General features: G+C 43.5%; 1 protein-coding gene across 1 annotated transcript; it reads right to left on the bottom strand.

Moving 5' to 3' along the window:
- Nucleotides 1-842: 842 nt before the first annotated feature.
- On the bottom strand, nucleotides 843-6,707 carry RPS4X (ribosomal protein S4 X-linked). Its single transcript, XM_029241318.1, has 7 exons — nucleotides 6,634-6,707; nucleotides 5,601-5,678; nucleotides 4,697-4,877; nucleotides 4,210-4,307; nucleotides 2,666-2,837; nucleotides 1,584-1,741; nucleotides 843-1,021 (listed from the first exon to the last, which is right to left on the bottom strand). Exons 1-7 carry the CDS (start codon nucleotides 6,634-6,636, stop codon nucleotides 920-922), a joined length of 792 nt encoding a protein of 263 aa, XP_029097151.1. The 5' UTR covers nucleotides 6,637-6,707; the 3' UTR covers nucleotides 843-919.
- Between the last annotated feature and the right edge of the window lie 6,623 nt (nucleotides 6,708-13,330).

Consider the following 13,330-nt stretch of genomic DNA (forward strand, 5'->3'; position numbering starts at 1 on the left):
TCACAACAGGGAAGAACAGAAGGGCATGCTGTTAACGTCTGGTGGGTAGAGGCCAGAGATGCTGTTCAACATCCCACAATACACAGGGCAGCCACCCACAAGTTATCTGGCCCAATAGTATGAAGATTGAAAAGCCCTGATATAGGAGGCCAAGGTGGTTTTTGTTCTCAGCTGGAAGACGCACATTGTAGGGTAACAGGAAGGAGGGCTGGTTGTTATCACACTGCAGGGTAACTGACACTGTTGTAAGAGACCCAGGGCTTAAAATGAGGAACAGATCTAAACAGCTGGCCCTTTGCATCAGGGGCACCTCTTCTTGAGACTGGTAAGCAAACATGGTTTTGCAGTCCTAAGGAATGGAACTGAGGACTGAATGCTGTGGCAGCTGGAGAATGATAGAGGACTAAGTCCAAGCAAGTGCATTGCTTTGCAACATCAAGAGCCCATAACTCTATACTGATCTGTATCCAAAGCTGGACACAGACGTGGGAAAAACAGATGAGCCAGGCTTGTGTATGGGTAGTGCAATGAAGACCAAAGAGGGCAATCATTTCTTTAAAAAAGGCTAAGAGAACAGGGTAAATGAGGTCCCAGCCAAGTAAGGGAGCTTGGCCTTATGGGCTTCCCTGGCTCTCTATTCTTCAGTTACTTGCTGCTCCTTCTTTGCCAAGTTTGATGTGTTCTCCCTCCCACCACCACCCAGGCCCGGCCTATAGGAGTCACAGATTCACATCCCAGAATGCCCAAGCCTGCCTGAAAATTCAATCTACTTTTCATGTTATAAAGTAGAAAAGAAAATGTAAATCAAAGGAAACGAACAAACCCAAACCCAAACCACAACAAACACTAAAAAGGCTTTTAATTATGTAGCATTATTTCTAAGTACAGACTTTCCCAATCACATCACTTAGAGATCATTTTATCCACTGCTCTGTTTGGCTGCCAGTCTCTTGTCTCTCTCCTCAGCAATGGTAAGGCGGATACCCTTTCCACGAGGAAGAGAGATCCATGGTTTGTTGCCCTGGAGGAGAAAACAAGGAGAATCAAAACTTGCTACACACCATCAACAGGTTGGCACATGCTACATTTGTCTTCTCATCTAGAGGAAAAGAGAAGCCTGTCTGTGAAAACACTCAGCAACAGTCAGGCAGTCTTAAGACACTTTGATGCTGGTTTATCAGAAATACCCACTTTAAACTTGTTGCCTGTATCTGTAGATGCAAACTACAATGCCCTTCATAATTAGTCTCAGAAGTACTGAAATAGTGCCCAAGGCCAAGCATCAGTTCCAAAAAGCACCCCCCCCGCCCCAACACAGGCACAAATTAAAGAACCTAACTATAAGGCATATTCATCCCATTACTGGCACTTTCCACCAACCCAGGTGTGAACTGGTCCGCCGCTGATTCTCTGACACTGAAAACGCACAGATCTGCCTCAGCCCTGTTGTGAGCCCTATCCCAGAGGAGGCTTTACACTAGGTTCAGCAGAGCCAGCAGGAGCCAGGCACTGCAATCCCAGCCAGTGCCTGCATTGTACAGGTTTCTCTGGACTAGGCAGAAGACAGAGAGACCCAGACTTACTTTGCCAATAACGAAAATGTTGGAGAGCCGGGTGGCAAAGCTATTGCCGTTGGCATCTTTCACATGAACTACATCAAAAGAACCAGGATGCCTCTCCCGGTTAGTGATCACACCAATTCTTCCCAGGTTAGCACCTCCAGTCACCATGCACAGGTTACCTAGGCAGGAAGGAACAGACAATCTGCTCAGAGCAAGGAACCGTGCCTTGTGTAGTGAATGAGAGACAGGTCTGCAACAAAGTTAATCTTTTTTTCCCAGTTGAATTCACTTCCATGGATCTGTTACCCAAGCTAGAACTCTCAGGGCCCTCTTTTAAGATTTCCCCTATCCTTCCTGTACAGCTAATAAATGTAATAAACTCCACTGCACCCACCTCACTAGGTCCTTACCATGTCTTGCCTGGACTACTGCTGTTCCTCCAAGGCACAATTCTCTGCTACTGTTGTGAACAGATATGGGGGATGATGACAGCATTACAAAAGGCTGTTATCTCAATTAAGTTTGTTCTGCTTTGTTAGACTTCCCTGCCCAGCCCTCAAGCCACTTCCATGGATGGGGAGGCTTTTGAGATCTGGAGCAGACCTGAGAACATGTTATACAAGACCTCATCTCTGCCACACAGAATATTCTAAGCACTTGGATCCCTGAGGTAAAAATACCATACACCTGGGCATTGGAGCAGTTACCTGTTCTCAGCTTCTCACAACTCCCCACTGAAAACATTCTTAGCTGACTTCCCTCCCCACAATTCAGAACATATTCCTCTCTCTAACCCTCATTGCCACCACAAAGCCATGCCGAAATGAGACACCGTAAGGGTTTACAGATTCTCTGAACATTTCTTAAAACTAAGAGTTGCCTCCTTCCCAATCCGTTACTACATCAACAAAAGACATCTAGCTTTTGTTGCTAACTAGGCACACATCAGAATCACCTCGAGCCCCCAAAACGCCAAACAAAACCCTGTACCCAGGCCCTGCACAAGTTATAGGGCTTGATTAAATTAACTTAAAAATAAAAGTAAAGAACAGCTCTTATGTCTGGCCTTTAAAGAGAATGCTTATGTAGCACAGCCTGCTTACCAGTGTCAAATTTGATGAAATCAGTAATCTTGCCAGTCTCCAAATCAATCTGGATGGTGTCATTCACCTTGATGAGGGGATCAGGGTAGCGGATGGTGCGAGCATCATGGGTCACCAGATGAGGGATTCCTTTTGTCCCCACAAAGATCTTTCTCACTTTGCATAACTTATACTGAAACACATGGGTTACCCACATTAGTCTAGCTCACATGCACTATGCTCCAGAGCACAGTTCTTTCAAAGCCACAAATCACCAGCTTAAAGGTGCAACCAGCAGCTGAAGGTACCAGCCCCCACACAGAACAGCCTGTTTCCTTAGCTGCAGCTGAATAATGGGGTCCCTGACTTTTCTTCCCACTCCCCCATAAATTCATCTTGCACACTGCCCCCTTCTAGGCTAGCCTTCCTATTTCTTATTATGTATTTCCTCTATAGTACTGCATCACCCCCAAGGTTAAAAGTTCAAAGCACTTAAGGCCTCACAACCTCAAACTCCCAGGTGGAGGGATGATCACCACCATTTCCTCCCCGCTCCAATGCAAATCACCTCCCCTTCCCCAGGCCGTTTAAGTCTCAAGGGGCTTCCGAATTCTTCCCTCCAACTCACCCAGACAGCTAACAAGTGCCTCTTAATGGCTCCCTCTACATCACAATTGAGTTTTGTCTCACAAACTGCAATTGTATTACCAGTTCATCTAATCAACAATTTCACAAAGCATTTCACTCCAAGACATCTTTTAAGTAAATCAAATCACCTTGATGCCAATGGACGTGCCCTCCAGCCCGCTGGTAACAAGGTAGCTAAGGAAATTAGCTGATTCATCCAATTGAATTAACCTTCACTTACAGCCAATAATTCAAGAAGCCATGAACTTTTGCATAAAACCATCACAACAAACTGGATTAAATAATCAATGTCTGTAACCTTTTTTGAGTTACCTCAAACTAGTGCCCCGAGGGTTATTGGTCCCCTCCACTAATACCTTTCCCCTCCCCAGAGTAAAAGCTAGACAAAGGGCCAGTAGGATTGAACTAGATATTGGTTTTCTGGCCCTTTATCCTTAAAGGACCCATACTTCAGATACTCAAACGTTCCTAGGAATCACTCTCCTTGCCTCAAAAAAAGGCAAGCAGAAGTCACTGCTCAGCTAGAATTCATTTCTGCCATAAAAAGCACTCTGTTGGGGTTTCCCTGGTGGCGTAATGGTTGAGAGTCCGCCTGCCGATGCAGGGGACACGGGTTCATGTCCCCGTCCGGGAAGATCCCACATGCCGCAGAGCAGCTGGGCCCGTGAGCCATGGCCGCTGAGCCTGCGCTCCGCAACGGGAGAGGCCACAACAGTGAGAGGCCCGCGTACCGCAAAAAAAAAAAAAAAAAAGGCACTCTGTTGAGGATGTTAACTTGACTGGCTGTTTCCAGGTATAAGATTATGAGTAATTCTAATCTACCTACCTCACCACAATGGATCAGTCCATGTACTTAATAATAACTTAGAATCAAGTACTTTTACTAAACGAAGGCCCAGCCTGCTTGCAACACTCACCTTGGCCTCCTCAGGTGTAATACGATGAACAGCAAAGCGACCCTTGGTGTCATAGATCAGACGAAAATTCTCTCCAGTCTTGTCAATGCTGATGACATCTGATAACAAATGGTAATAACTAAGGTTACTATAGTGACCCCCAGTAACCCCATGCTGAACAATAACCACACTATAAGGGAAAAAAAAACCCGTATGCTTCCCATTTCGAATATTAACAAGGATTCCTAACATCAATGATGGCTAGCTAATCTTTTATGTTTCAAAATCCTGTTTTTATGACCCGTAAAATCTGAAGTGAATTGAAATTTGGTTTTGAGAAATGATTTATGATTTGCAGCCCTACAATATGGAAGTAAAACTCTTGAGAGGGAAAGTCATGCTTTATTTCTGAGACTGAAAAAGCCCACCACTTTAGAGAGGGAGATAAAAAAAAAACCAAGGAAAAAAAAAATCAAGGAGCACCAAGTGCCCACCATTAACCACTTACCCATAAAACCAGCAGGGTAGGTTATATCAGTGCGGACCTTGCCATCAATCTTAATGAAACGCTGCATGCAGATCTTCTTTACTTCATCTCCTGTTAGGGCATATTTAAGTCTGTTCCTTAGGAAAATAATTAGGGGGAGACATTCCCTCAGCTTGTGAGGACCGGTAGATGGACGAGGAGCCTGTAAAATGATTTTAAAAGTTATCTTAGGGCTTCCCTGGTGGCGCAGTGGTTGAGAGTCTGCCTGCCAATGAGGGGGACATGGGTTCGAGCCCTGGTCTGGGAGGATCCCATGTGCCATGGAGCAACTGGGCCCGTGCACCACAGCTGCTGGGCCTGTGCCCTGGAGCCCGCGAGCCACAACTATTGGGCCCACGCACTGCAACCAAGAGTAGTCCCCGCTCGCTGCAACTAGAAAAAGCCCACGCACAGCCACGAAGACACAGTGCAGGAAAAAAAAAAGTTATCTTAAACTATTGGTGGGATTCACTCAAACTACCCCTCAAGTCCTGAGATTCACCAGACTATCACCCGCCCCCCCCAATTGGGGTAAACAAGAGGTATTCAAAGTGTGCAAAACTATTCCAGACCTTTAAAGTTTTACAGCATTTTCCTTTCAGAGGACCAGGCCTGTTAAGAACATTTGAGGTCCTGCATACATGTGGTATGTGGAAGAAATGAGGCACAGAATTATTAGGTAAGAGGTGGGGCACAGCTAGATAACACAGGGCCCTTAAGAAGAGAGTAACTCAGGATACAGTAATCAGGGATGCCTGACACATAAAGGAGCAGTATAGAGTGTGTCCCTTAAATACATCAATCATATCTGGATAAAACTGTAAAAGACACGTCCCTTAAGATACTTACAACACAAGAAACATGCTTACAATATAATGATACTTACAAACACACCAGTCAGTTTATCCAGCATCCAATGCTTTGGAGCTGCTACGCGCTTCAGGTGCTTCTTGGGACCACGAGCCTGAAGGAGTTTTCGATTTTAATACTGTTAAACAGTTTCAGGTCTTTTCAAGAACAGTTTACACAGCTACAACTATTCTCTAAAGACCAGCATCTGTTTCCTCTTCAGCAAAATGTGGACAATGTAAAAAGCACAGGGCCGTGATTAAAGGCAGAGAAGCAAATGTATACATAGTATACAGCAAAATACTGTAGGTTTCACAAACTGCAACCAGCCTTCTCACTGTACAGAGAACGTTAACTGTCTTTCAGAACAATTTTTCCAATTATTTATGTTACCACTTAAAAGTGCATATGCTTCTAGAGGCTGTTTTTACTAGGACATTATGCTGGTGAAATAGCCAGGGGGTTGGACCTCCTGGCACACAGCCAGCCAGCAACAGAAACTGACCAGAATCTGTGCTTCTACTTATCCAACGGACAATTTCTCGAAATATGTCAGGTTTTAAAGTGTTAGATGCGAGACTTAATCTGACCTCAGCACAACCACGTGCCAACAGTGGCTTACTCAAACTCTAAAGGTGAGATCACTTTTCACCTTAAAATGCAGAAGGAAACCTTTTTAATGCCGTATACAGAGGCTTACTGGCCACACTACGTAAAGTCAGGCCGTGCCAAAAACACGACGGAAAAACTCTCCACCCTCCCCGGGCCCGACGTCTGTCCTCTGGGCCCACCCGGGGCTCCAGCTTGGTAAGCAAGACGCTCCTCCCAGGGCCGCATGATGCGTGATCGGGTGTGGCCGGCCGGGAGACCGAGGCCTTCCCGCCAGCCGAACCGATCATCCCCCAACCACCCATCGCCAACAGCCGGTGTTCGCCCTAGCCCTCGAGCACCCCTGGGCCCACCCCACCAATCGCTCTCCCTTCGCCTCCGCCTGACCAGCCCCTGGTAGCCCCAGCCCTTGGAGGATGGAGGCTGATGAGTCCCAAGAGCTCGCAAAGAAGCTGCCTTACCATGGCTGCGCTAGGCACGGAAAGAGGCCCACCTACTTCCGGAGCGCAGAGAAAAGAGGGTGCACGGCTGCGCGCGCCGGGGCTTCGGACGCTCCGCCCAGCTCCGCCTAGCTCCGCCTTTTCACGGCGCGTGGGGACGCTATCTTGCCACCTGCTGGTGGGAGGTCAGAGGTCCGGGGCTTGGGAACAGCTGCCGAAAAAGGGGTGTCTCCCAAGGGCGAATTCCTCCCTCCCTTTCCGCCCTCCCCCGTCCAGTGTTTCCCGAGCGCCTCTGGGGCGCCTGATTCTGTGTGAGGTGCTGGACAAACAAAGATGAGCTAGACAAGCTCCCTGTCTTTAAGGAGAGGGCAAAGTGAGGCTACTTAAGGTCCACATATACATGATCATATAATCAATAGAATACATTGACATGAATAAGGTCCTACTGTATAGCACAGGGAACTAAGTTCAATATCTTGTAACAAACTGTAACGGAAAAGAATCTGAAAAGGAATATATATATATATATATATATATATATACATATACATATATATGTGTATATATATATATATCTGAATCACTTTGCTGTACTCCAGAAACTAACACAATTTTGTAAATCTACTATACTTCAAATAAATAAATAAAATTTGAAAAAGAATACATTGAAATGAATATCTAATATTATTTCTTAAACATATATCTTGTCTGCTTCTTCTTCCAAGTTCCTTCAAGCCAGTCAACCTGCCCATACTGTAAATTGGGAAGAATCAATATTTTTTTCTCTCCCTTCTCTGCAGATTACCGAGGGGGTGGAGTGTAAGGGGTGGGAGGGTAGGATCTCTGCTTGAACTCTGCCCCTCGATTTCTGTACAACGCATTTAGCACTTACCATAAAGTCTCAGGGACGAGAGGGAACATTAGAGACCATCCAGTTATCTAACTAAAACTTAGATCCGATCCTGTGATTTCCCTACTTTGAAACTGCCCTTGGGCCTCCTGCCTAGCCCCTCAGGTCCCTCTGCCCGTCACCTCCTGCCTCCTGCACCCAGACACCCATTGCTCCCTTACCCTATCCCAAACCTCAAAGCTTAAGTCACTCCAAGGTATTACTGCTCTGTCTGACAAAGCCACCTCTTTCAAGCCTCCTGCCTGTGGACCTGATGATCCCTCAGCTTGGAACTGCCATGAATAGCTCAACCCCCTTCCTGGGCACCTAATCCCACTTGTCAGCCTTGGAGATGCATACAGCTCAGGTCCCTCTGGCTCTGTGAGCCCCGGGTCCCCTCAGGAAGGGTGAATCCCACATTCGTCTGTCCCAGACCCCTCAGTTCAAACTCCTCGTCTATCCTGCACTAGACTGTGAGTATCTCCATGAAAGAGCCTGCTTAATTCACCTTTGCCACCTAACAGAGAGCTTAGCGCTATGTCCAGCACTTGGTAAATACTTGTTGAATGAACAAACTGAGTCAACATCCCACTCATTGTGCCAAGTCTCACTGTACTATCCCTGAGAGCATCCAGCCTCTGCCTGACCTCCTCCCACCATGGGTCAAGCTCCTAACCGAGGAGGTTCCATTTTACATGTCTCTGTCTCTGCCCTCCACTTCATCCCCCAGCAGTCTGCAGAGGAGCAAGAGAGAAAAAAAATGGTTGGCTCTTTTCAATCAGACAGTATTCACTAGGAGGGCAGGGACTCCTCTTTGTCTAAAACTAGATCCGTAGTAAAGCATGCTATAGATGACTATTAGCAAGAAGGGGCAATTGATTGGAGGTGGGGATTAGAGAGAGAAGATGATGAGACAATAGAAGGTGCATTTTGAGGTATTCAGTCTGAGGGCATTGGGAAGATGGTGGTGCAGCCAACAGATATGATGGGGGTTCACTTGGGAGTGAGGAAAGACCATGGGACTTCAGCTTGAGAGGATAGGAAAAATGTCTGGTTAGAGCTGCAGATCTTACTTAAGATCACACAGCTAGCTGGGAGTGGGGGATGGGGTAGGGAGGCTGGTCTCTTGCCTCCCAGGTCAGTGGTTGGTTTGTTTTCGTACCACAGCTTGTCAAAGGACTTGACGGAATCAAAGCATTTCCAGTATATTTTTTTCTCTGTCAATTTGTATTTATGGACAAATGACATTCTAACAACAATAAAGGGAATTGGGAAAGAGCTAAGAAAATCACAAAACAGTACCTCCCCAAACACCCTAAACACATCATCTGTATTCATTTGTTCCTGTTCCTGTTCTCATTCTGATCAGTTTGTGTGCATGCATACTTTTACATAATTTTAGGCCTAGCGTACAGACTATTTTGTATTCTGCTTTTATTATATTATAAAAACTTTCTGAGTTGCTACATAATCTTCATAATGAGTATTTTAACAGCTGCATCATATTCCATTAAATGGATATCCCATAATTAATAAAAGTTCTTTATTGTTGAACATTTAGTTTTTTGTACCTTTTCTTTATTATGAATGTTGCTACAGAGAACAGTTTCCTTTATATGGCTTTTTCCTTCAGTGGAATGGTTACCTTAGAATAAAACCATTCCTTCACCCAACATTTATTGAGTGCCTACTCTGTGTCAAGCTCTGTATTATAAGCCAGGGAAATAGAGATAATTAAGATCTAGTTCCTGCTCTCAAGGAATTCACATTACAATGGGAGAGGCAGGCTGGGAGGAGGGGACAGAAAGCCAGGAGAAGATCTTCAGAGGAAAGATGGTGGCGAGGCAGTTTGGAACACGAAGGGCTGTTAAATCTTAAGAATTTGGACTTTAACCTGTAGGTAGACAATGGGGAGCCGCTGAAAGATTTTAAAGAGGACGGGATCAGCTTTGTGCTTTAGAAAGATAACTCTGACTGCTCCTTGTAGAATGGTTTGAAGGAAGTGTGAGTGGCTTGGAGGAGATGGGCCAGGGCTGTTTCAACAACACAAGCAAGAAACAGAAGGGTGGGACCCAGGTCTGTGATTGTGGGGAGGAGGAGGAGGAGGAGGGGGGAAATTCAAAAGACATTGCAGATGGAGTATTGGCAGAATCTGACTGGGAAATGACATTTGTGCAGGGGTGAGGGACAAGGAAGTAATTAGGATGATTCCCAGGTTTCTGGCTTGGTGACTCAGTGGTACATTCACTGGGAACTACTGAGGGGGACGGGGCACCAGCTGGAGATGTTTTATAGACACAAGTCTGAGCTCAGGTATATGGTCTGGGCTGGAGACTCCCATTTGGGAGAACTGGTACATCTGTGCTTAGTCCATGGGAGTGGTTGGCAGTAGCTGTTGGAAAGGCAGCACTGTGTTAAGAGTCTGAACACTTTGATAGTGGTGTATGTGTATTGCCAAAAACCTTCCTCAGAGCATCCTTGCAGTTTTACTATACTCGTGTCAGCCTGGTAATCACTTATTTTTAACTTTTACTAACGTAATTGTTTTAATTTGCACTTCAAAAAATCACTAGTGAGGTTAAACATTTTGGCATACACTTCTTTACTCGTTCCATTACCCCTTGTGTGAAGTATCTCTGCCCATTAATCTTTGGGGGATGTGTTTTTTAAAAAATATTTATGTATTTATTTGGCTGCACTGTGTCTTAGTTGCGGCATGTGGGATCTTTAGTTGCGGCATGCGGGATCTTTAGATGTGGCATGTGGGATGGAACCCAGACCCCCTGCATTGGGAGCTTGGAGTCTTAACCACTGGACCACCAGGGAAGTCCCTGAGGGATGTGTTTTTCTGATCAATTTGCATGAGTGCTTTATAGATCACAGAAATTCATCTTTTGTCATATTTGAGGCAGATATTTTTACCAATTAGTTACTTTCCTTTTGGTTATATTTTTCTATGTACAAAGTTTCAAAATTTTATATAGCCAGATCTGTTGATCTTTTCTCTTGTAATTTCTTCTCGTCATTTCAAAGCTTAGAAGGTTACCCTCAGTTCAAAGATCTGCTAAATACTCAATTCTATTTAATAACATGTATTTAATTCTTTATCAACTTGGGGTTGATAAAGATAAATAGAATAAAAGATAAACTGAAAAACATCTAGTTTTTCCCCAAATGCCGAATCAATTTTCTCACTGTAGTATATTGAATGATCTTTGTTTTCTCCGTTGTTTTGTAAGAACTGCTTTAGCATTTCATAAATGAAATCATGTAGTGCATGGTGAGTAGGGAACTGAGATGTACATCCCCAGCATCCTGTCCCAGATTGCCAGAGGGAAGTTATGTGTATGAGTGGTTCATGTTCATAAGTCACACCAAGAGTGGAGCGGTCCAAGCCCTTCACTCTCCATCTTAAAGAGTAACCTTTCATGCCTCAGATTCCCTGATCAACTTACTGTCAGCAATCGATGAACCAGCACAGCCTTCTCCTCACTTTCTCACATTGCTGGGAGACGGTGAGGCAGAATGGAAAGAGCACAGTTTAAATCTATCTCTGTGTGCCCTTGAGCAAATGGCTTAATCTCTCTGAACCACAGATGCCTTATCTGGAAAATAGGGATAACCATACTTACTTCTCAGTTTGTTGTAAGAATTAGAGATGATGTATCAAATGCATAGAACATAGTGACTCAGTCAATGAATTAGTGCTCCAATTCCCTCCTGACCACTTCTGGCTACTTCCTTCTGAAACTTATTTTTTTTCAACAGCTTTATTGAGGAATAATTGACAAACAATAAATGGCATATATTTAAAGTATACAGTTTGACAAATTTTGATGTGCGTATACACCCAATGCAAACATCATCACAACTAAGATAGTGAAATTCCATCAGCCCCAAGTTTCCTCATGTCTCATTGTAACCCCTCACTCCAGCTCCTCCCCCTGCACTCCCAGGCAACTGCTGATCTGCTTTCTGTCACTATTGATTAATTTGCATTTTCTAGAATTTTGCATAAATGGAAATCTTCTAGTCTGTACTCTATTTTTTTTGTCTAGCATCTTTTTTATTTATTATTATTATTTTTTTATTTTTTTGCCGTACGTGGGCCTCTCACTGTTGTGGCCTCTCCCGTTGCGGAGCACAGGCTCTGGATGCGCAGGTTCAGCGGCCATGGCTCACGGGCCCAGCCGCTCCGCGGCATGTGGGATCCTCCCAGACCGGGGCACGAATCCGTGTCCCCTGCATCGGCAGGTGGACTCTCAACCACTGTGCCACCAGGGAAGCCCTGTCTAGCATCTTTCACTCAGCATAATTATTTTGAAATTCATCCATGTTGTTGCATGCATCAATAGTTTATTCTTTTTATTGCTGAATAGTACCTCATTGTATATATCATATAGTACATTTATGTATATATACATATACACACGGATATATGTGTGTATACCACAATTAATTTATCCATTCACCTTTGGATAGACATTTGGGTTGTTCCCAGTTTGGGGCAATTACAGATAAAGCTGCTATGAACATTTCTATACAAGTCTTTTTATGAACAAATGTTTTTATTTCTCTTGGTAAATACCTACAAGTGGAATGGCTAGGTCATATGGTAGATGTATGTTTAACTTTTTGAAAAAATTGCCAAACGGTTTTCCAAAGAGGTTGTATTATTTTACATTCCCATTAACAGTGTTTCAGTTACTCCATATCCTCACCAACATATGTTAAGATCAGTCTTTAATTTATTTTTTTTATTGGGGTAAACTATACATAAGATTTACCACCTTGACCATTTTAAAATGTACTTTTAGGGGACTTCCCTGGTGGTCTAGTTGTTAAGACTCCATGCTTCTACTGCAGGGGGCATGGGTTTGATCTCTGGTCAGGGAACTAAGATCTCGCATGCTGCTCAGCGTGGTGAAAACATAAAAACAAACAAACAAAAATAAAATGTACATTTAAGTGGTATTAAATACATTCACATTGAAAAGATACATGCACCCCAATGTTCACAGCAGCACTGTTTACAATAGCCAAGACATGGAAGCAACCTAAATGTCCATCAACAGATGAATGGATAAAGAAGATGTGGTACATATAGACAATGTAATATTACTGACCTATAAAAAAAAGTATGAAATAATAGCATTTGCAGCAACATGGATGGACCTAGATAGAGATTATCATACTAAGTGCAGTAAGTCAGACAGAGAAAGTCAACTATCATATCATATCACTTATATGTGGAATCTAAAATATGATACAAATGAACTTATTTCTGAAACAGAAACAGACTCAGAGACATTAAAAAGAAACTTATGGTTACCAAAGGGGAAAAGTGGGAGGAGGGATAAATTAGGGGTTTGGGATTAGCAGATACAAACTACTATATATAAAATAGATAAACAACAAGGTCCTATTGTATAGCACAGGGAAATATATTCAAAATCTTGTAATAACCTATAATGGAAAAGAATATGAAAAGGAATATATATATATATATAACTGAATCACTTTACTGTACACCAGAAACTAACACAACATTGTAAATCAACTATACTTGAATAGGTTTTTTTAAAAAATACATTCACCATGTTGTGAAATCATCACCATTATTCATTTTCAGAACCTTTTCATCTTTCCAAACAGAAACTCTGTACCCCTTAAGCAGTAGTTCCCCTTTCCCCCCTTCTCCTAAACTCCTTGTAACCTCTATTCTACTTTCTCTATGTGAATCTGCCTATTCTAAGTATCTTATATAAGTGGAATCATAAAATATTTGTCCTTTTGTATCTGGCTTATTTCACTTAGCATAAAGTTTTC

This window comes from Monodon monoceros, unplaced genomic scaffold (genome assembly GCF_005190385.1).
Source record: "Monodon monoceros isolate NGI ecotype Baffin Bay Population unplaced genomic scaffold, NGI_Narwhal_1 Super_Scaffold_22, whole genome shotgun sequence".
NCBI lineage: Eukaryota > Metazoa > Chordata > Mammalia > Artiodactyla > Monodontidae > Monodon > Monodon monoceros.